The sequence below is a fragment of the Fukomys damarensis genome, unplaced genomic scaffold, assembly GCF_012274545.1.
Source record: "Fukomys damarensis isolate Sample0158 unplaced genomic scaffold, DMR_v1.0_HiC HiC_scaffold_39, whole genome shotgun sequence".
Classification (NCBI taxonomy): Eukaryota; Metazoa; Chordata; class Mammalia; order Rodentia; family Bathyergidae; genus Fukomys; species Fukomys damarensis.
In genome coordinates, this window is record NW_022900951.1 from 85,097,252 (window position 1) to 85,121,410 (window position 24,159).

General features: G+C 36.9%; 1 protein-coding gene and 1 pseudogene across 1 annotated transcript in view; both read right to left on the reverse strand.

Moving 5' to 3' along the window:
• Positions 1-974: 974 nt before the first annotated feature.
• LOC117284890 lies at positions 975-1,153 on the reverse strand (annotated as a pseudogene).
• A 10,475-nt stretch (positions 1,154-11,628) lies between these two features.
• The window catches only part of Irs4 (insulin receptor substrate 4), a 13,200-nt gene continuing 669 nt past the window's right edge, over positions 11,629-24,159 (reverse strand). Inside the window, 2 exon segments of the mRNA XM_010603056.2 lie at positions 11,629-11,688; positions 21,017-24,158. Of these exon segments, the coding sequence (XP_010601358.2) occupies positions 11,684-11,688; positions 21,017-24,158 (3,147 nt within the window). The 3' untranslated portion in view covers positions 11,629-11,683.

Consider the following 24,159-nt stretch of genomic DNA (forward strand, 5'->3'; position numbering starts at 1 on the left):
ACGTGATATATGTACATATATATATATATATAATTGTATCATTTACAGCAAAATGGATAGAACTTGAGACATAATGTTAAATGAAATCAACAGAGCATTAAATATCACACGGTTTCTCTTCTATGAGAAAGCTAAAACACAGATATGTAAATGAGGAAAAGAAAGGAGAGATGGTAGAAAATAAAAAGGCAGACTTTTTGAAGATGAGGGAGGAGATTGGTGGAGAAAGAAGTAAGGGAGAAGAGGGTAAAGGGATTGCAAATGATCAAACTACGTTTGCATGGAAAATAAATAATAATTTATTTGCCTATAAATTATGAAAGTATGGGAAAACAAAAGGGAAATGATAAAAACAACTGAGATACAAGCTGTTTCCTTAACATTTAAGAAAATGAGGTATATAAAATGTAAATATTATTCAAAAAGGTAAGATATGGAAAATAGAAAAAATCAGACAAAAGAGATAGGTGAAATTTTATATTTTATATGATAGAAATTTTGAAAAAAACAGCATAAGTAAAAATGTGGTATACCCTCATGCTATTTTTAATATATGTTTGTACTGTGATTTTAAAATAAAATGCTTTTTAAAAAAACAATCATACATTTGTGGATTTATTTCTGGTTGCTTGATTATATTCCACTGATCTACATTTCTGTCTTTATTTCAATGCCATATAGTGTTTTTTTTTAACAATGGGGATTGAACCCAGGACTTTCTCAGTGATCTCCATCTTCAACACTTTCTTCCTTCCCTTCCCTTCCCTTCCCTCCCCTGCCCTCCTCTTTGCTTCTTTTTCTTCTTATCAGGGTTTTTCAAGGTTACTCAGGCTGGTCTAAACCCTCTCAATCTTCCTGCCTCCTCCTTTTACAGTGCTGGGATTCCAAATGTGTACAGCCACACCCAGCCCACACAGTCTTGGTTAGTATAACTTGTTAATTTTTTTTTTTTTTTGGTATCGGGGTTTTAACTTGGGACCTCTTGCTTGTGAGGCAGGTTGCAGAACCACTGAGCTAACTCCCTGGCCCACTTGTTAATGACTTTTGAAATAATCAAGTGTAAGTCTTCCAAATGTGGTCTTATTTTTCAAGACTATTAAACTGATAAGAACAGATACTACACTAGATCTTAGCCAAAAGGCCAAGAAGCAATCAAGACTGTATTGACTGTTCAGCCTCACTTGCAATTCCATATGAATTTTAGGGTTATCTTGTCAATTAGTAGAGGAAAAAAAGGAAACAAATTGAGATTTTCATATATTATATTGAATTTGAAACATCACCTTGGAGAACTTTGTATTCTAAGAGTATCAAATCTTGTGACCCATGAACACATAATGTTTTTCCACATATATAGGTCTTTAATTTCTGTCAATTATGTTTTATTTAGTCTTGAACTATTACTCAATTTGTTCCTAAGAATATATTATTCTTTTATATGTTGCTATAAATGTAATTTTTCTTATCTTTTCAGATTTTCTATTAACAGTAAACAGGAACACAATTTTTTTTTGTTTATTTTGTTTTTCAGTGCTGAGAATCAAAGCTGCAGCCTTGGACATACTAGGAAAGTGCTATACCACTGAGCTATATCTTCAGTCTAGTTTGTTTCTCTTTCTTTTTCTTCCTTCCTTTTCCTTCTTTCCTTTCTTCTTTTCTTTCTTTCTTTCTTTCCTTCCTTCCTTCCTTCCTTCTGTCTGTCCATCTGTCCTTCTTTCTTTCCTCATTTCATTGCTCTTGTATCTTACAATTTTTCTGAATGCATTTCATATCTCTAATAGTATTTTACCAGATTCCTAGGGATTTTTCTCAATATAAGGTTATGTCATTTAAAAATAAATATACTGTATCTTTATTTCTTGTTTTCCAATCTTTATGTAGTTTATTTTATCAAGTTAGAAACTCTAATATAATATTAAATGGAAATAATAAGGACTAGGTATATACCTTAGTGCGAGAACACTTGGATATACAAGAACCTGTGTCTGACCTGGGGAAAAAATGAAAATCTTTTTCTTGTTATTGATCTAAAATAAATGTTTCAGTTTTTCACCTTTAACTATGTTAGCTGTAGATTTTTCATAGCTATCCTTTAGCAGGTTGAAGAAATTCCTTTCTATTCCAAGTTGTTGAGTGTTTTTATCATGAAACAATATTGTCAAATGCTTTTTGTGCATCAACTGACATAATCATATGGGGATTTCCCCTTCATTCTATTAGTCAGGTTTATTATACTGATTCATGTAAATATAAATTCCATTTATTCATGATATTTAATCATTTTAATGTGCTATTCAGGTAGATTTGCTAGTATTTTGTTGAGGATTTAAAAATTTTTATTCATAAAAGATGTAGCTCTGTAGTTTTCTTATAGTGGTTTGGTGTATTACTTGATTCATACAGTGAGTAGGAAAGTATTCCCTTGTCTATTTTTTGGAAGAATATGAGCAAGATTGGTGATAATTCTTCATTAAGTGTTTGATAGAATTCACCAGCAAAACTACCTTAATTCTAGGCTTTTCATATATTGCTGGACTGGGTTTGCTAGTATTTAAAAAATATTTTGGGTCTGTGTCTATAAGGGATATAGGGCTATGTTTTCTTTCCTTGGGGTGTGTCCTTTCTGATTTTAATATCGAGGCTTTCGTATCTATAATATTTTGTCCTCATAAAATGTTTGGACATTTTACCTCCTTTCCCATTTGGGGGAAAATTTTTATGAAGGTTTAGTGTTAATTCCCTTTAAATATTTGATAGGACCCACCAGTAAAGTTATCTGTCTTGGACTTTTATATTTGGAAAAGTTTCTTTAATTAATAGTTCAGTCTCATTATTCATTTTATCTATGCAGTTTTTATGTTTGTTTCTATCAGTTTTGAGTATTTATGTCCTTCTAGAAATTCACCTATTCCATCTAGTATATCTAATTGGTTTGCATACAATTCTTCACAGTATTTCTGTAGTCATTTTTGTTGCTCTAATGTTAGTAATAATGCCCTTTCTTTCATTCCTAATTTTAGTAGTCTGAGTCTTCTATTTTATGTTGGTCTGCCTAAAGTCTTATCAATTTTGTTAATTTTTTCAAAGAACAAACATTTAATTTTATTTTGTTAATTTTATCCCTCACTTTTCTACTTTCCATATCATTGATTTCCACTCTGGCTTTTATTATTTCTGCTTTTGTTTGTTTGTTTGGTCTTTCTTTTTCTAGTTTCTTAAAGTGGAAGTTTAGATTACTGAAGCCTTTCTGCTTCCTAATACAGGAATCTACAATTATAAATTGTTAATTTACAATTAATAAACACTGCTTCAACACTTACAAGTTTTGTTATGTTTTATTTTCATTCATTTCAATGTATTTTCTAATCTATCTTACAATTTTCTTATCAAATAGTTATTTAGGGAAATGTTATTTAATTTCCACATATTTGTGATTTTTTCAAATTTCATTCTAACATGTTTAGAGAACATACATTGTAAGATTTCAATGCTTTAAATTTTACTGAGACTTGTTTTATGGACTAGCATGTGATCTTCCTTAGAGTACATTCCATATGCTCTTTTGAAAAATGTGTATTCTGTCATTTTGGGGTGGAATACTCTGTAGAAATCTATTAGGCTTAGTTGATTTATAGTGTTGCACAAGTCTTCTGTTTTGTTAATCATCTGCCCAGTGCTTCTATTATTAAAATTGGCATGTCCAGTTGTTGTGTATTTATCACTTCAATATTGTCAGATTTTGCTTCATGCATTCCCCTCTCTGTGATGAGGATTAAACCCACAGCCTTCACACTGAGCTACATGCCCAGCCCTTTTTAAAAAATTGAGTTTATTGATACATTTTAGGAATACAGTACAGTTACATTCATTATTGGGATCTTGTACCTTTACATGACAGGTCTTGGTTCTCATTTTTTCCCCTTGTCCCTGCCCTCCCTTCACCCCCTCCTCTCCTCCCCATCTACAAACACTTTATTTCCATCTTTTCATTTTCTCACATTTTTTCTTTTCTCTTATTAGCTTTCCCCTACCCTTCCCACTTTCTGTACACCTTTAGCCCTTTTCTTCCCATTTCAAAATGTCATTTATCTCATTAGAATTTATGTACTATTACAGTTTATTCATGCCAGAGAAACTACTGACTTATTTATTTCACTTAGGAGTATATCCTCAATATGTATCCATTTTCCTATGAATGAATCTAATTTCTCATGCTTTATGGCTGAGTAGTACTCCATTTTATAGAAAATACACATCTTCTTTATCCAGTTTCCAACTGATGGTCAAATGGGCTGTTTCCAAGTTTTAGCTATTACAAACTGTGCCACTATAAACATGGGTGCACATATATCACTGTGACATGATTCTTTTAATTCTTTTGGAAAGATACCCAGCAGAGGGATGGCTGGGTCGAATGGAACCACTAATCCTAGTTCTTTGTGGTATCTCCATATTGATTTCCATTAAATGTTTCTAATATATCATTCTTTATGGCTCAGTAGTACTGCATTTTAAATTTTTTAAACCCCACATCTTCTTTATCCAGTCTCCAGTTGATGGGCAATTGGGCTGTTTCCATATTTTAGCTATTACAAACTGTGCCACTATAAACATGGGTGAGCATGTGGGCAGTCCCCACCCAAGCAGATATATTTCAGTCAGGAATGGTAGAAATTACCTCACAGGGTCAAAGGTAAAATACTGCCCCTCATTTTGGGCCATGTTAAATTTTTTATTATACACTTGCTGATAAGAGAAGCTACTATTTTGCCTTTTATTTGTACATATATTTGAGTTTCTTATATAAGAGAAATGATGTTATATTTAAGGTTGTGTGTCTGATTTATTTCATGATAGATAAATAGAAGTAATAATTCTCCCAATTACCTATTCCACTGTTTCAAAAATATTGTAACATAATACTAATTTGTCTAATTAAAAAAAAGAATTACATACTATGCTAATCATTCAAGGTGACATATTAGGCTTGCAGGAAGGGAGGATGAAATGAAAAGTAGTTATTGATTGCAAATAGAGTTCCCTTTCAGAAGAACATCAGGAATCTGTCTCTCTGTTGTCCTTTCTCTCCTTGAGAGAGTCTGTAGCCCACTAGGACCCACTTCTCCCTCACTAGTTCTCAACATTTTCAGAACTAAACACTGGTCTAAGGTTGTCTGTTTTTGTCTTTTCTTTAACACTGCTCTGTAATATGACATGACATGACCATTAAGCAAGTGAATGCAATGATTGGCTTTTTCTCTGTCCGGGTGTGTCTTCTCTACAAATGTTTGTAGTTCTGTCCATTTTTCAGGATTTCCTTTATTTCAGAAGAAGAACTTTGCTTCACTGATTGTTGATACTCCCCCCCGCTTCAGAAAGCTCCTCAGGTGCCATTCTGGGTTGCTCAGCCAGATGTTGCTGAGATTGCTCTGTAGACAATTCTCTAAGTGTTCCTCTACCAGTTCCTCAACATCACCACTGTCTACCTGCAAGCCTACGGACTCTGCTGTAGTGACATTGTCAACCTCAGGGTCAGTTGAAAGCTCAGGCTCCTCTACACAGCCTTCAAGGTCTCTTTCTTTCTTTTAGGCCACACTTTCTTTCAAGCAGATCTAAGTGTCCAAAGAGACATTGGCCCAAGATTTCTCAACCCCCACAGGAAAGACCTGAATTCTCAAGACTTTGGTTGTAAATTAAAACAAAAATTCCAGTCATAACCCAAGTTGTATGTGAGGCTGGTCATAAATTGAGAGTCTACTGTATTTGGATCTTTGAATCTTATAAATGCATCTCTGCCAGGCAGCATAGGCTGGGATCATACTTTTTACATTTGATTTGCTAATTTGTGTTGTTTGGATGCTTCAAGCCACTTACATTTAATGCAGTTACGAGCAGCACCACTGAGCTAAATCCCCAGCCCATGAAGACACTTTTTATGAGGATAGTGAATGTCAAAACAAGGAGGGAGAAGAGAAAAACCTCATATATGCCAAGCTCTCATTTTCTATTGGACTATGTGAATTTTTTTAGTGGTGCTGGTGGTTTAACCCATGGCTTCATGCATGCTAGGAAAGCACACTACCATTGTGCTACATTCCCAGCCCTCTTCTATGGACTTTTATGAATCATACGACTCAAGACTAAGAAGAAATCTTTTCAATCATTTCATCCTATATTTTTATTAAATCTTTTATCATGCTTTGAATAGCTAAGAAATATGATTAAAACAACTTTTCCAAAGAAGAGATGAATAAAGTAGTTGAAAGGCTGGTAGGGCTTATTTTATACCTTATCTTGGATTCCCTGTAGTCCTAAATCTTAATTCCAGCATATTCTCTTCACAGTCAACTAACATTTTCTAAAGTGTTAAGGAAGCCAGCTAGACCCTTTGAAGGTTGAATATTGGCCTAATGTAATTGTTATGTTCACACAAAAAGATGTGGTTGTATTTCCAAACAAGATTTTTTTTCATGTGTTTATCTCACATTGGTTATGTCTATAGTAACTAATATATTTAGCTATAATTCTAAGAATTAAGCAATGCGACCATTACCTCTGACCCTTCTGAAATGAGCATTATGTTAACAAAAAGGGGAAAAATAATTCAAAAGCCATGTCATACAGATGGTTTCTAAGCTATTTCTGAAAAAGTTAAAACAACAACAAAGTCTGAGCAGGAATACATTTTAAGGGGCCTACATACATTAATTCCCTTAAAATGGTACAGAAAAGGCACAACTATTGAAAATCTTCTTGGAGGTTACAAATGTAGAAATAGAGTGAACCATAAGCTTCATATTTTCCTGTAGACACTTAAGAATCTGTTTTCCATTTCAATATTCCCTTGCTACATTTGATATTGAAATACTAATTCAGATCACTGCCAGTGAAATGGAAGACTCTCTACTAGATAAGCTAAGGTTGAAAAGTCAAGGAGGGGATTGTTCTGGTTCAGTTCTATGGATCCAAACATTTAACATTAAGTATAATCAGTAGTCTCATCCTAAATTCTCAATTCTCCCATTGACACAGGACAGTACTGTTGTTGCTACAAATTCCAAAGTAGCATGCAACAGTGGTTCCTAATTGCTTTAGCATTTATCATGTACAAGAGACAGGAGGGAAGTTGTCTCATTTTGTACAGCTTGGTTGCATTTCTTATCTCTGAAGTACACTTAAGCAGCAAACCAGGACTTCAGGTAGCTGTCTGAAAACCATCATCCATTAACATGTATTATCTCAGAACAAAAATGAATTAGATCTTTCTAATGTAGAATACAGTCTGACCCCAGTATGTGCATTAATTTTTGTAGTTTCTCTTTTGCACATTTAACAAATTAGGAGCTTCAGACATTTGTAGCTAAATGGATGTTCCTTGAGACCATACTCTTAAGTTAAAATTGGACACACTGTTTAAATATCGCATTGTTTCTCTGATGTGAGAAACTGAATGTGGAAATAAGGACTGAGATGTATAATGGGTGTTGGGAAATAGGAAGAAAGTGTTCAAATGGGAAGGGAACAGGGAGGAGAGAGGAAGAAAGGAAGGGACAAGAAAAAAGTGCAAATAGAAGAAAAAATGGAATCAAAGCTTTTGTACCTAAGAAGGGAAGGTAACTTGACAGAGAATTTGAGATAAAATAAAATGTATTAAAAAAATTAGGAGCCATATTGTCTTACCCATGCATATTCTCATGCTCACATTTTCCAAGCTATGCTTTTTTCAGTTTTGTTTTTAAAATTAAAAAAAAAACACTATTTTGGTGCATTTCCATGATGCTCTCTGGGGCCATTGAGCACCTAGTTGCATCTTTCTAAGCAGTCATTGGAGGTACTTAACACAGTATATACTTAAGTCTTTTAAACCTAAGTCTTTGAACCAGATATTAAAGAAATACTCAAATTCTACAGAGAACATCTGGTTACCATGTATGAGGTTAGGAGAGTAAGGAAGAGTAATTCTGTTTATGTATTCTTGAATATAGATCCTTTCTATAGGTGAATTCTGATTCTCCAAGAAGCCAGTCTGTGCCTGCTGTTCCAGGAATTTTAAGTCTTGTTAAGATGTGAACCCTCAAATGGACATAGAAAGCACAGATGTTTGTCCTTGAGAGGCTGTGGGGTAATGAATGAAATATATATTGAGCTTTGGTTTCTCACAAAGCTGACATGGTTTCTAATAAATTCTTGATAGGCAATCCACCCTTCCTTGCATATTCTGTCAATGCAAAAATGCTCTGTACATTAATAAAATTTCCATGTATTCATATTCCCTAGTGGTTAAACATAAGGAAATGAACAGTGATCCAATTAAAGGGAAAACTAAGTAGCAAGGGACAGAGATGAAAGAAAATTATAAACAACCACCTCAACCTCCTTAGGTAGGCACTTAGAGGGTTCACACATCATTATGGTCCATGTAGAAATATAGGTAAGACATTTTATAAACTGTTCTACACTAATATCACCTCCACATTTGGGGGATCAACAGTTAATTTTATTAACTATTGAAAAACTTCATGTTTCTAGTCAAAGTAACTTTAACACAGACCTTAAGTTACCCCAATTTCTTCCTTTTGAAAACTGTGGTCAATTCTACCAGAGAAGGGATACATTTATATTTAACAGGGTAGAGAGATAAAGGTATTATAAAAAAATGAATCTTCACACAAATAATTTACGAACACATTTATTGCAAGTAGCTCTATGGAAAAGCAAGTCAGATATAGATAGATATATATATATATAAAATATAAACACTATACAGAGTTACAAGTTTGTCTCATCTGCAAACTAGATGTTTACGAGGAATACAGAGTATTTACAAAGGAAGACAAAGCCAGAGCAACTCAAAGCAGATCTGTGAAGCAGAAATAGCAAATGTAATGAGATGTTGCAACTGTAACGTTTTAGTTTTTACTTACCTAGTGACTATGTATGACACCAAAATAATGCAGAGGTCACAAAAAAAATTATTCCATCATAGGTCTTTCTTAACAGCAGCATAAACTGATAATTGGAAGGTGAGTGATATGTTGGTACATTACCCTTCCAGCACAATACTGAATAAACTATGTCTGTAAACTAAGGAGTAGTGTCAAAGAGATTGCCTATTTGTAATGCTGTACCTGTAACTATTTGTCCCTGTTACTATTTGTATTTACTATTGGGTATAAGGTTTCCATTTGTTTATTCAGCAAGTGTTACCTCTGTGAGGTACCCTCTGTATCCTCGCTGCTGGCAGTCCCTAAACCTAATCTGTAAATAACGTTTTCCTCCAAAGAATATTATCTTCCCAATCATTCTGAATAATTATGACTTGACTTACTTGAATATAAAGTGGTGACAAATGGTTTGAAAGAGGCTGCCTACAGAGCACACTGTTATACTGAACAAAAGCCACATTGCATTATTTAATTAGGTTGGGGAAAGAGAGGAGACTGAAGGGACTGATGAAGCTGATGCCTTAGCAATGACCAGTAATGGAAGCGTTACTAGACCTTTAGCCATATCCTCTCTGTAGTAACATTCACAAGAGGAGATAAAGGTACCTCCATCTCCTTTGTTGGTAGGCAAGGAAAAGTAGAAATCCACTCAGTTCTTCAGAAAACTTAGCTTAGCAACATGTATTATAAGCCTGCTCAAACATAAAAGTACACGTTCAAAGACAAGTGGTGAAAACCTTTAAATACTACGCTACTTCAAAGTTGCACATTAAATGCGAAGCAATTTTTTGACAGTTACACACAACAGTTACACTTACATTCACGTTCACAGGTACACAAAGTAGGCATACACACCACTATATGCATCACTCACACACTTACACATTCACTCAAACACATCCATCTATGATATGATGAGGTTTGCCGGTGATGGTACAAATTGAGATTTGTGTGCCACCACGTAACAAAGCTCTAAGCAAGCTTCAAGACCTTTGAACCTATCCTCTGTGGTCACCACCTGTTGGTGTCATGTACTCAAAGGTCCAGGTTCCTAAAATCTTAATTCAGTTTCCATCAGAGGCAAGCAAAAGTGGGAAGGGAGGGAGCTTGCTCTGATTATTTTTTAATTTGATGCATCTTATATCAGCTTATTGTTCACAAGGAAACAAAGCCTTATAAGAGATTTCTTTTGGCTTAAGTTGTAATCTGAATGTCAATTGATAAGTATATACTAATATTTTTTAATATGGGAAACTGGATTTCTTTATAGGAGTCCTGGGCATAAGAGGGAATGTGTGTGTCCAGGAGAGGGCCAAAAAGAGGAAGGATGGAATATGAGAGGGGGAAGGCTCAGAGAAACAGCGAAGGATCTTATGAGGAGGCTTTTGAAGAATGTTGTTTCTTTCAGGAGGAAAATGTAGGTTTCAAAATAAAATAATTGGTTTGGAAATGCTAAATTGATTTTCAGGCAAAGGATTACCATGTTATATATGAACATGTAGCTTACCTGCTTCTCAGGTATGACTTTAAAATATTGGAAATGCTCAGGCAAGATATCAGTTTAGCTGATATTCAATGTGAAATGTAGTTTTGTTAATGAGCAAAAACTAAGATTATCTGGTCTTTAGCCCTGCCTTTAAAATATTGAAAATTCCCCATCAAAATATCAGTTCAGCTGATATTTCATTTCTTGATCTAAAATGTTTTACATATGTTCTAATCAAAAGATTCTAGATCATACCTATCGTCTCAATTGTATAAGTTTTTTATCTGCTGTTAAAGTTTTTGTAACTTCAAAGTGAAACCAAATATTATACATCATTATAATTGGTATGGTCTACACTTACTTAGATTGCAAGAAAAGGAAAGAGTTATTAGATGCTAACTCTTATAGTATTTGTTTTCTTTCAAAGACCCAGATGGGGGCACTAGAAAACAAAGTACAGTGCAAATATTCTTTTTTTTTTTTTTTTTTTAGTCTACAAGCATTAACTTGTGGTAAAAGCACTATCCTACTCAGTATCAAAGGCTGCACTGTGACATCCCTTTTAAAGCAGGATTGAAGTAGTAAACAAATCTTTCAGACATATTTTTTCTCAGCCAAAGCTTCTGTTGCCACATTATCTTGTCAACTTGTGTGAGGTTTAGATGGATCAATAGTTATATACGTAACTTCTAAGGAACACCTGGCCATCCATGAGGTGACATGTTAATTAAACAGATAGCATTCCTGTTCTTAATGTACAGTTGCTTAAATTTAGGTTGTTACTTCAGATTCTTTAGTCTCTGATTTAATACTTTTGCTAGCTTGAAGGCTAAAAGCATCCAAAAATATCTGGTAAAATGTAATAATTTTGGAATTGTTACTGGTGACATTTTGGCTAAAAAAAAAAAAGAAAATGAAAAAATTTTTTTTTTTTTTTTTTTTTTGGTACCGGGGATTGAACTCGGGTCCTTGTGCTTGCAAGGCAGGCGGTAGAACCACTGAGCTAAGTCCCCAGCCCACAAATATTCTTAATTAAAAAAAAATCACTGGATCCATAGGATGGCAGAAAGAGTGATCTCATTGAGTTGGGATCCTTCAGCTGCCAGAATCCACTTGTAGGTTTTTAGAAATCAGGTTGCTTTCTATTCAGAAGCCTCTGAATTTTCTTTCTTTTAGGCAGATCTAGAGTTGATGAAGATGAAATCCGTCAAGTGTCACTTTTCTTCCAGAATGTGTTTTTGTAGCAATGTAATCACTCTGCAAAGAAAGATGATAAAACCAAAGTTAGAACTAGTATGAAGAGCTTTAATTCCCACCCTGCTCTAAAACAAAACAAAATCTAACTAGAAGTTTTGGAGATACATATGGAGAAGACTGCCTGGGCGTGTGGGTTGTAAATAAACTCTGCAGGCTGACTATGAAGAACAAGTGCAAGCTGGGTAAAAACTGAAGGGCAGTCACTCCTTTTGCCCCCACGCTGTCAATGACATTTCTGAGGGATGGTAGCTTTTACACATGCTTGCGCTGTTCTACTTTCCCCCAGTGGAGCCAGGCATTAGGCTCCTTCAAGAGAGTCAGGTATTAGGCAGACAAAGATTATTTTTTCCTTGTCCCACATGTTTGATTATGCCTTTACCCTGCTGTGTGGCACCATTTAAAAGATTTAAGGGTGACCTTCTTCTCAGTCTTCTGACCTAATCAAAAAATTTCTTCTAAAAGAATAAACTCAGAACTGCAAGAGAAAGTTGATTGAAATTCTCATCTAATAAAAAGAGGTTACAGTTATTACTATCTTGACTTTCTACTTGAGATAGTACATAATGAGTTGGGTGGTGATCAGGTACACAGAAAGCAATGGACTCATGAGAGATAGGGGTAAATGCTAGGAAAATTGACTCTAGATGCCAGTGTTATTTCAAGATTGGGTCTCATGAAAGTACCAGGTGTTCTTTTTTCATTTAACACAACCTAAAAGAATCTATAGAAAGCATTCTCCAGAGGAGTCTTCAAGTATAAGATCATGAGTTAAACTGAAGTATATATTTAATTGCTCATTTTTTTCACCAGATGTTTTGATAGATGTAAGAAACTTTCAGCTGGAAGAAGTACTTCATGTTTCCACCTTGGCTATTAGTCAGGATTTATTGAAGAGGTCCTTTCCTCATATTAAAAAGTTAGAAAAATAAGTATTTTAGATTAAGAAAATACATTAAATCTTCCTGCCAGTAGTGGGCATAGGAAATTTTAGATTCTATGTTTTTTTTTTTTTTTTTTTTTTATTTTTTTTTTTTTGGTACTGGGGATAAGGTTTGGGACCTTGTGCTTGCGAGGCAGGCGGCAGAACCACTAAGCCAAATCCCGGGCCCTAGATTCTATGTATCTTATTAACAGAGGATGAAAGGTTTTCTCGAGAGCCATAGGTTAACTGAGAACATATTAGCAATTTGTTTATTTTCTGCAAAATTAGGCGAGATAATTATCATGGAATTTTATCAAGTATCAGCTACATTTTTTTAACAGAAATTTGAGGTTAGAAAGATATCTCCATTTATTTATTTAGGTACCGGGGATAGAACACTGGTCCCTGCCCTTGCGAGGCAGGCGGCAGAACCACTGAGCTAAATTCCTGGCCCAAGTTATCTCAGTTTAAATATAAAAGTATCATTCTATGTTCACAAAATAGCATACTGTATATGCTTTAAAGGAGTTTCTTATTATCTTAGATGATATACTACATTTTAAACATTTATTTTTTCAGAAATACACAAATTAAGCTCTAAAAACTACTTCACTGCCATTATACAAAGCCTGAAATTTGGAGCATTTATTGCTATTGGAGTGTGTTTTCTTTCTTCTGTCCTTTTATAAATGATAGATTCTAAAAAAAGTGATTCATATCTCCATTGCTCTGGGTGAATGTTTGATAATTACTAAGAGCTGGCAAATAATATAACTTCAAGTTTACAAAATATGTTTATCAATTGTTGTTTAACTGTGCTGAAAAAGAATAATGCTTTCCAAAATAAGATAATCCCAAAATAATTTAAATTGCTTTTGAAATGCATTGTGGGAACTTGATCCACAGATTTGCCTTCATAATCCTGTTTTACTTAGGCCAATATTAAAATGAGTTAACATTCCCTGAGCGCATTCCAAAGAATAGCAAAAGGAAGTGACTCAGAAGCTTGCTGGGTGGCAAAGGAAAGCAATTCTGGATTAAAATTCAATCCTAGTCTACAAAATAAATATTGAAGGATAGACAAATCATACCTTAGGGTCATAGCCTGCTCATTTTTATAACGTTCACCACCAGAAAAGTAAATAGCAATGCTTTTCATAATGTGATCTGTTTTTGATGTATTATTCCCATTTGATACTGACAGGTTACAATTACCTTATTGTGTATTCTTACTTTCCAATTAATCAAGGATCGTTTTAGTGACAAGTTAATCCCACCTCTTTCAATTGGTGGTATTCTTTTCAAGTAATTTTTCTCTGCAAGAGAGAAAAACCTTAATGGACTCTCATGGATGAAAATATTTCCCATCTACTTTCTCCAAAGCCTGGCAGGGAGCATTTTCTTCTCAAAAACAAATGAAGTAAACTTTTCTGTTTCAATTTGTATAATTATATAAACTGAACATTAATCTTTAATATAGTAATAAAGCTCACATGACTTCAATATCCCTGGAAATTTGTAAGGTGAGCCAAGAAGGCAGTTCCTCCAGGGTATTCCAGATCTCTTTATATGAGTCATATGCCTCTATTACAATTTAAAATCCCAAACAATCCAAAACCCCTGCCCAGAAAAGGTGAAACTATAGCAATACATCCAGTCATTCTCTCATTCTATTTTTATACTTCCCAATCTTATTGTCAATTATTTTTTAATTCCATTTTTCCTAGATCACAAAAATATTTTTCAGATTCTACTGAAAATCCTCACTCTGTTCACTAGTCAACATGCTATCCCCACAATCAACTAGTGGTTATATAAGCAGGAACAACCAAGTAAAACATCCATGGCAAAGAAAAAAAAGGATATGGAAACACAAACCCTAAAGTTTAATAGATAATAATAAAATTTTGGCTTAGTTTAGCATGATCTTTGGATTATATGTAGATTTTTTTTTTAATTTAGTGAGAGAAGTCACCACATCTTTCTGTACCCTATGAATGTATATGAGGATAATTCTCTAGAACTTAAAAATAAAGTGCTATTCTTTGGGGTAAAAACTGGCAGTAATTGCTACTGGTCTTTACAATACCAACTGTATTATCTTCTTCACAAGTCAGATGATAAAAGAGGCTTATATCCCCATAGTAGCAAAAATATGTGATAGAATAATCAAAAGAATTTGTAATGGAAATGAATAACAGTTGTAAACCTCTCAATATCCTCCAAGGTCAGCTCAATTGTTTCACACTTGCCTTTCCCTAGAAAGTCCTGGAGAATTTATGCCTGTCATTCCAGTCTGGATTATCTGGATACAAATTGTCTGGGGATGAGATAAGCAATTCTCATTCTAGGTCAGTTTCTCCACACCTCCCAATAGCACACCTTTGAGCCACTTCACTCTGTTGCCTACTTACTGTTGACTTAAAGAAATCAAGTTACTAGAATTCTAATATAAGTAGTCTCTAATTTACAAGAGACATATTCCAAGCTTTATCATTTAGCTGAAACTCAGGACAAATTATCTCTTAGAAACACTGTCATGAATAAATGGTGGATAGGTTGATAGCTTCATCTACACATCCCTATGTTTAACCTATGCAGGTCCTGAACTAATAGAAACTATTTTGACATCCAACAATAATTTCTGTGAGATGTAACTGAAATTTCAGTTTAGGACTCCAAAGAAATACGTTCTCTAGCCATGGCAATTGAAATAGTGTCCCCTCAAACTCAAAAGGCTGGAACAGTTAGGGACAGGTAGAAGAAGAAGGAAGAGTATGGTATGAGCTAGAGCCATAATAAGGACTCCTTCAAAGGAGAAATTCAGAGGGTGAGTACATCATTCATGCTTTGAAGCCCAGAGGCATAACTTATTATGAAGCAAACTTAAAATCACATTTGCTGGTCAGACATTCAGGGCACTATTGGTTGCACATGTTAAGATGTAAAATGTAAGATGAATTTAGAGATAGAATCTTGATCGATATTCTATGTTTCAAGTCTACATGCATGTAGGAATTTATTAATGAGAGAGTCAACTTACATGAATTGTGAAAACTAGCAGAGGACACTATAATTTATGAGGAACTCTCATAGTCCCTACTCGATTTGCAGGATGTCCCTCACCTTTTTAGTCAGAGAGAGACCAAGAAAGGACATATTTTCCTGAAGTTAAGGATACAAGTCTGGCAAGGGGCACATGTAGGTAAAATTCAAAGAATACAGCCCAATGTAACCAATAAGGGTTATCTGGAAGCTAGGAAAAAAGCAACCATTTTCTACTTTCACTAAATACTTGTGTACATATTTTCCCTTCTGAAAGGAATAACTCCTCTGCCAGAAATCAAAAGATACTCTTTAAAAGAATGCAAATCCTAAATAGTATACATGTCCACATTAAGAAAAATATTCCTCAAAAATTATTTTTTTCTTCAATCATTGAGCCTACCTTTCTGAAAGATAAAAATGTGAAATTTATAACTTTACAATGCAGAACTGATAGAGAACATACTCTAACTTCACATGGTGAGCATATCATCTTTATAATTTTATCAATATCTTTAAAATTAGCAGGCCAATACTTGTGCTAAAAAGTGTGTTGTAATGTATTCATTTTATCATTCTAAAAATTAGTTTTAAAGATCTCTCATTTTTCACTCAGGACCAAGCAATATATGCCAGTAAATGATCCTCCTTACCATCAAAGAGCCCGGCAGCACTTCTACACAAAACATACTACAGACTTTAATTAATCATTTTACAAAAGCTATTTTCCAGTAGTGCCAATAAAATGTCTGGGCTATTTTCATATCACCTTAAAGATTTTGAAAAGGTGATAAACCAAATGAATTTAATTTTAAACAAGGATTGTTATGTTCCAAGGAGAGAATTTGTTTTCAAGGTTCTAAAATCTACTGGTCTGATTGCTAAAATCAAGTTTACTTTTTAAACAAATAAAGAATCTATTTCTACAGCACTTTTTCTTCTACCTGTCTTGCTGTAGCCTCATATTTGGATTAGAATATCAGGTTTTACACAGAAAGAAATTAAAAGACATTTTGCTGCAAGCAGGCAAATGTCACTATCTGTGTTTAGGAAGTAAAGATTAGCTGACTCCTCCCCAGATCAGATTTAAAACATTTGATTCCAGCACATGTCAAATTCTTTTATTTTAAGAGCCACAGCAAACAGTTAAATGTAATGAAAATTACCCAAGTCCTGGCAAAGGGACCACAGTTATAACATTCTGAATAAATTACAACCAAATTTACTACAGTCAAATTTGCATGATCCTAACATTTTTCCCAACCCTTCCCTATATAATAAATCTTTTATTAATATAAAAAATAATGGATTAAACACCTGGTTAAAGGGAAGTGTGATATACTAGGTGGAACAATGGATTTAAAATGAGATGTATGAGTTATATTGCAGCTTTGCCACTTACCTTTCTTTTAACCACAGAAAAATTCTTAACACAGGCTTCATTTCCAGTACTTACCATCTATCAGTAAAATTAAGAATGTGACGGTGCTTTGCAAATTATAAAGCAATCTGCAACTAGAAAGCATTCCCTCAATCAACAAATTGACAATCTGACAACAGTGCGTTTTTTTGTTTGTTTTTGAGATGGGTCTTACTGTGTAGCATAGGCTGGCCTTGAACTCACTATGTAGCCCAGGTTTGCCTCAAACTGTCAGTGATTCTCTTGCCTCAGCCTCCCAAGTGCTGGGATTGCAGAGTGCTGGGATTGCAGATGTGTGCCACCACACCCAGTTCTACAAGAGTGCATTTTAAATCATGCACAGTATCCCTTACTTTCAACTTGCACTAGCCAGCTATATCTGTTCCAAAAAGAAATGTTTTAGAAGCCTGAGTTGGTTCCCAAAACAGTTCTCTGCAATGACTTGGAAGTATTTTGGTTCCTTTGGCAATTAGGAACAGGAAAAGAAAGCAAGAGATCCTGTTTGAGTTTTTACATATATGTCATATTTCTGGTGTGCTTAAAGACTTGGCCCTTGTTTAAAGTAGATATTATGCCAGTGGCCAAAATTTTTATCCTGCACACATCACTCAAACACAGGATAAATGCAATGAATTATTGCTAACAACTTTAGCTAACTTTAATTGAGTAAGGTCCTCTTTAATTGTTATAGGTCAAACACCTCATTACTCCAAAGGACTACTCAAATCTGGTGGATTGAATGTTGCCTAGAATAAGTGACGCACCAATGACAACTGGAAGATCTCTCCCATGTGGAGATTTTTCTTCTAGTAATTTATCATAAATAAATAAGTAAAACTATAAAAAGTGTGCTCATAGCATCTATAATTTCTAGCAAAATAATTTGGCAGCAGTACACCTGAAACAAACTTAGGTTTCCTATATGGTAATTCCAGTGCCAAATATTTCAAAAGTTGATTTTTTTCTTTTCAATACCAAGTGCTTTCATAACATAACTCATTTGCTCGACCAGTTATCTCATGCTTTCTAGAACTGCCCTTCTCATATCTTGAAAGAAAAAATCAGGTAATTTTTCTCCTCAAATCATTTCAAACTATTAATTTTACATCAGGAAAAGTAGAGAAAGAAGCAAAAAGTCATACATGGGCTAAGAGTCAGACTAAACTAAATTATGTTCTCCCAATTTTTAGTGTCTAAAACTCACATGTTTAAAATGTGAAGACTCTATCTTCAGTAAAGGCTTTAAAAGCATTTCATTTATTTAAAAAAAGTCATGTCTAAATTATATTTCTGTTGACTTGAACAAATGCCCTTATATACAGATAAATGAGTTTATGTATTAATTTTCTGTCATATGAAAATGCTCTCTCAGTAACATAATCTTACTTAAATTATTAACTATAAAGATCCTGACTGAACAAACATGTGGAGTATTTTAACACAGTGACTGAAACATGGGATTTGAGGACAGAGAATTTTAATTTAGCTTTGTGCCTCTAAATGTAATAACAAACAATGACAGTAACTATATATATTCATGTATAACACTTACATGCTAAGCAGTTCTAAGCACTTTCCATGAATTAAAATTACTTTTTTAAATACATAACTCATTATTTTCCCCCTGTTCCTGCCAAGCATTTTTTTGTTTAACATGATCTTTTTATTTTATAAATGTTAAATAGGAAAAAGAAGAAAGACTGAAATGGGTAAAGGCTATTACCTTCACACTTCACAGACAATATTCTACACTATTAATTTACATTAAAATGCTAACCAGAGTCATTTCCTTCAGTGGGTTGTTTCACCACATCCCTCCCCTGCCATTTCTTCCACACATCTCAGAAACTATATGCAAGAATCACCGTCAGCACCAAAAATTTTGTAAGAAACTAAATCGTTAGTTTAAATGATTGAAATTTCACCTCAGTATTAATACAATGGCACAATGAAAATTTGTAACATGTTAAAAGGGCTTTCAGATTCCAAAGTCAATTCATTCTCTTATTTCAATCTAAGCACATGACTTCCTCTGAGATCTAGTCTTCTTGCTGTAATCAACCAATAAAGCTAGGAATTTCCTCATTAAACGATATACTGAGAGAATGTCAAATCTCCAAAATATCCAGAAAGTCATAAATCAGTAATATATGCAAACATAATGATTGCTGATCTTAATCCTTGGGAAGACAGGTTTGTTGAAGAACAGCGAGATTTCACTGTATTAAATCTTTGCTTGAACAATGATTAGAGTATTGGAAAGTATAGGCAAAACTCTAAAAAGGCATACTTTACAAAGTACTGCAGGAACCAAGCAGCTAGTTAAATGTAGCATCTATTTCGATGTGTGATTTTACATCAGAGTGGTAAAGGTTGTCTTTGAGCAGTTAGAATACAACAATAGTTTGAGACTAATTTTCAGGTGTACTTTCCAAAATAAAACAAACCTGTTCCTAGAAAGCTAGTTATGAATTAAGTTTTGGAAGATGGAATTACAAATTTTAAATGCAGGATTAAGGCAGTAGTGGAGATCGTGACCAAGTGAGGGTAGGTGGGGGGATGGAGTGTGTTGGGGAGGAGGCTCACAATTTAATGGACATCAGAATTGAATCCTTTGGCAATCCAAAGCATCCTTTTGTCCTTTTAATGATCACGCTTTTAGTGTCTGTGCTGCAAATGTGAGTTTTTGTATGGCAAGTTTTCTACAGCAGGGGGAGAAAGAGGGGGTGGGGGGGCTACACCTGCACTAAATAGGGAACTTGTTAGGTGACTGTTGTGATCAGTCTCCAGATTGTTCTGCCTGATCAAGCACAGTGGGCAGAGATCCAATCACAAAAGCATTCCACAAAGCAAGCAAAGCAAAAATTTTCACTGAACTGACTACTGGAATGAAAACTGCTGGGGTCCATCCCTTTCCTTACTTAAAGAGGGAAAGCAGTTGAGACTATGGAGACATCTTCTGCAGTCATCTTTTGAAAATGACTCAAGACAACATTGTGCCACGTTGTACACCGACGGCTCCTACACTTCTTTAGGAAAATTATCCCTTTAAAAATTCCACTGTTCCATGGTAGGCTGCCTCTGGGGTCAGGTCTTCCTCTAGTTTTATTATAGGACATTCCTTGATTTTTCAGAAGGCACACTAATTAGATGTTCTAAATGCTTTTTAATCCTTTGAAACAATATTCATATCCATTATCAAGTTGTCACCACACCCTCTTTTGCAAGGGTGGCCAATTAAAAGAAGAAAATTAGACAAAGCAAATGTGACTGGCCTGTTCCTACTAGTGACAGAGAAAAGGGACGCTCAAAAGTTTCTCACAATCTATCCTGTGTAAAAACAAACGAAAATGATCAACACAAAACACATTCCAGAGCCAAATAACATCTTTTTGTAATCATTTGCTTTTTTGAATTATTTATGCTTTGTCCTCTCCCACAGCTCCGTCCATTCAGGCTAACAATTGAGATTTAACCTTTTTGGTAAATCACAGCAAACTAGCATAACAATGGCTGCTTTTTAAAAAGTAATTTAAGACTAAGAGTTAATTGTTACTGCTTAATATTCTATGCTCTTATTCAACTCAAGCACTTAAAATACAATATCTGTAGGAAAGCAGTTTTTACTCGTGGATTTGAAAATGGTTGATGGAATTTAATTTCGGAGTCCCACTTTGCATTATTACTTAGTGATGGGGAAGTATGTTTTTAATTAGACCCAAAAAGTACAGTATATGTTTAAATGATAAGCGGTTTTGTCCAGGTAAATTTATGGTTGAATAAGAGCTTAGGAGCAAAAGATCAAAAACGTAACGTGTGAATAATTAAAATTGATTTCTAGCACTAAGTAGCTAAAAACTCCTTCATACATCTCTGTGTACACTCCGCAACGACTCTTATGAAACAATGTCTTTAGGGAAATTAATTCTAAAATTACTAACCTCTTTTCGGAGAGTGGAACTTCTTGTTGTCAGGTCTGGCAAAGTCCATTCTCACGTAAGTTTCGTCTTCTTCTTCAGACTCCTCTCTCTCCGGGGGTCTCGGCACCCAGCGGTGGCGCGGGGGTGGTTGGGGATCCTCAGCAGCTGTGGCAGCCCCGCCAGCTGCGTTCTCGCCTCTGGCAAGGTCTGCATCTGCGTTCAGGGCTGTAGGATTTGAGCCATCCGAATTGTCCAGGGCCTCCCTAACTGCCTCAGTATCAGCAGGATCAGCAACAGGTTGAAATCCGCGGGCGGAGGCGGAGTCAAACCGAGCCTCAGCCTCTACGCTCGCGGCGACTACGCCTAAGCACTGGGCTGCAGCGAGCGCTGAGGCCGCGGCTAACACCAGGCCCAACGCTAAGGTTGGCGCCGCTGCTGGTGCTGCAGCTGAGGAGGGGGCAACAGAAATCTCTCTCTGGAGGCCATCAGTCGGGAAAGCCGAAACAGCTGCTCTGGCAGCGGCAAAGAAACTTTGCGAATGGCTTTGCGAGCTGGTCTCTTGCTCTTCCTGCAGCAGCCTAGCTACAGGTGGTGCTTCAGAGCGTCTGCTAGGGGAGAGAGAAACGTCCATGCAGCGCTCAGAAAATGCGTCGACCACATAGATTCGACCTGTTTCAGCATCATAGCGAATGGCACTGTCAGCAAGAGGCACGGCCGGTGTCAATGCTGGGTTGAAAATTAATTCAATGTAGTCACCCTCTTCAACATTAGCATAGATACCTGTAGCCCTGGCAGGAAGAGGAGGAAGTGGCCACCTAGCACCCTCCAGAGATAAGGGGTTGGTACCTAGGATAGCTCTTAAAAGATCTGAGAGATAATTTGCTGGATTTGGAAATGGCACTCCAAATTCAATATTGATGTAATTAGAAAAGGCCGACAGACTAGGGTCAGCAATTATAAGCAATGAATGTGGCAGTCCTTGAGCAGAGGGGGCTGGCATACTGCTGTCTCTTTTAATGAAGTCAATGTTGACATAACCAGAGCTGTCAGCTTTTCTCTGCTTTTGTGTGGGCTTTTGTGGTTTGGGTGTGATTTTATTTCCTTTTGTAATAAAAAACAGCAGGTTAGGTCTCTTAGCCTTATTCTTTGGGGGCTCATCATCTGAAGGCTTTGAAGGTGATCCACCATCTCCAGCCTTTGAAAATGACCCCTCAAGTGAAGGCTTTGAAGCTCCATCTTTGAGGCCCCAGTTTGAGGGACCTTCTTTGTCCAGGGCCCTCCCCAGGAATTTTCCAGGTAACATTGGTACATACTCACTGTGGTCACTCTGTTCTAAGGGTGAGCTCTGAAAAGAGTTAGGCAGCAAGAAGTAGGAGCTCCAACTTTTGGAGGAAGAGCCACCTTCTGGATTTTTTGGGTTTTTTGGAATTGCACCAGCTCCTGGAGCCATAAACATGTAGTCACCATCACTGTCATTATCCTTCGAGTCATCCTCTTTATTAGGATCAGGTCCTTTTGGAGCGCTTTGGGCAGGTGATGGGCTCACTCGGGGAAACATCATCATGTATCCTTTTGAATCTTCAAATGGTGATCGAGAGTGGCGCTTTTTTGAAGTAGAAACATTTTGAGGAGCCATTGGCATATAATCACTGGAGCTTGTGAGTGGGGCAGCCACCCCTGGCCTCATTGGCACATATGGGTCATCTTCATCTTCATCCAAAGCTCTGGCTCTGTAGGAACCCCGAGCTGCACCTTCTGGGGTCTCTGTATCTCTCCTCTCTTTGGCATCTTTGCGTTCTTTTGTGGCTCCTCTGTCAGCACAAAAATAAAGTCGGAATCGGCCCCCAGCCTTCCCTTTTCCATTAGTTGCCCCAGCCGGTGGTGGTGGGGGGGGGGGAGGAGGCGTCATTTTCTGTTGCTTGCCTTGAGTTAATTTGCCAAAATAGGATCGTTTCTTCAGAGATTTTCCAAGGTCACCATCACCATCAGTGCTTTTCCCACTTCCTGAACCCTTGCTCCCTCCTGAATTCTTGCCACCACCTGAGCCATGGCCATCTCCGGGTCCCTGGCCACCAACTGAACCATGCCCACCTCCAGGTCCCTGTCCATCTCCTGAGCCATGGCTACCTGTGGTGCCATGGCTATCTCCTGGGGACTTGTTTCCTCTTGTGACCTGACCTCCTGAACCCTGACCTCCAGATCCTTGGCCACCATTTGAGCCCTGGCCACCTCCAGATCCCTGCCTCTCCTTTGAGCATTGGTTTCGTCCTGAGCTCTGGCTACTGGAGCCTTGGCCACTGGAGCCCTGTCCACCTCCCGAGCCCCGGTCATTTCCTGAGCCCCAGTTTTTCATGGGCATGTAGTCACCTCCATTTCCTTCTTGACCCTCTTTGCCTTCTTTGCCTTTCCCTTTAGAATTTTCAGGGCCGGAGGCCGAAGCTTCACAATCTCCGTCCTTCGAAGCTTCTTCAGGGTTGGGTGAATGTACTGGGCTCGGTGGCAAGCGGCGAAAAAAGCTGGGTGGCACTGAAGACGCTCTCCTGGATCTGCGTGGTCTGGGCAGGTGCAGCCGTCCACGCCTGGGGGGAGGCATGGGCTCGCTGGGTGTTACGAAGCGCCTGGTGAAGAGCATATCATCGTCTCTGTCACCAATGGCCCTGAGGTGGCAAAACTGCTCGAAGCGGGACCTTCGGAGCCAGCCGCCGGGCTCCAGCGGCAGCAAGCCTAGGTGCCTCCTAGCGGAGAGCAGGGTTAACAGGTGGGTGCCAATGTTGATGCTGTAGCTGCGGCAGCGGGCTCTGTATTCGTCTGCACACAAGGCTCTCATCTTCTCCAGAAACAACTCGTGCATGTTTTGGGCAACTACACAATCATCGACCTGCATCCACAGCTCCCCTGGACCGATGACAGTAGACCTGCCAACTTCCAAGAAGAAATACTGCTCTGAGTGCCCGCAGCGACGGATGCTCAGGAGCTGGACAACCACGCTAGCTACTTCGGTGTTCAGCCTCACAAACACGACCTCTTCGTCGGTAAGACACAGCCGGAACACACCGCTCAGCTCTTTTCTGTGCCCCAGCCCCCTGGGTTTGATTACTACCTGCCACACATCTTTGTAGAAGGGTGGCTCCGCCGCCGCTGCCGCCGCCAGCGCGGCCGGCTCT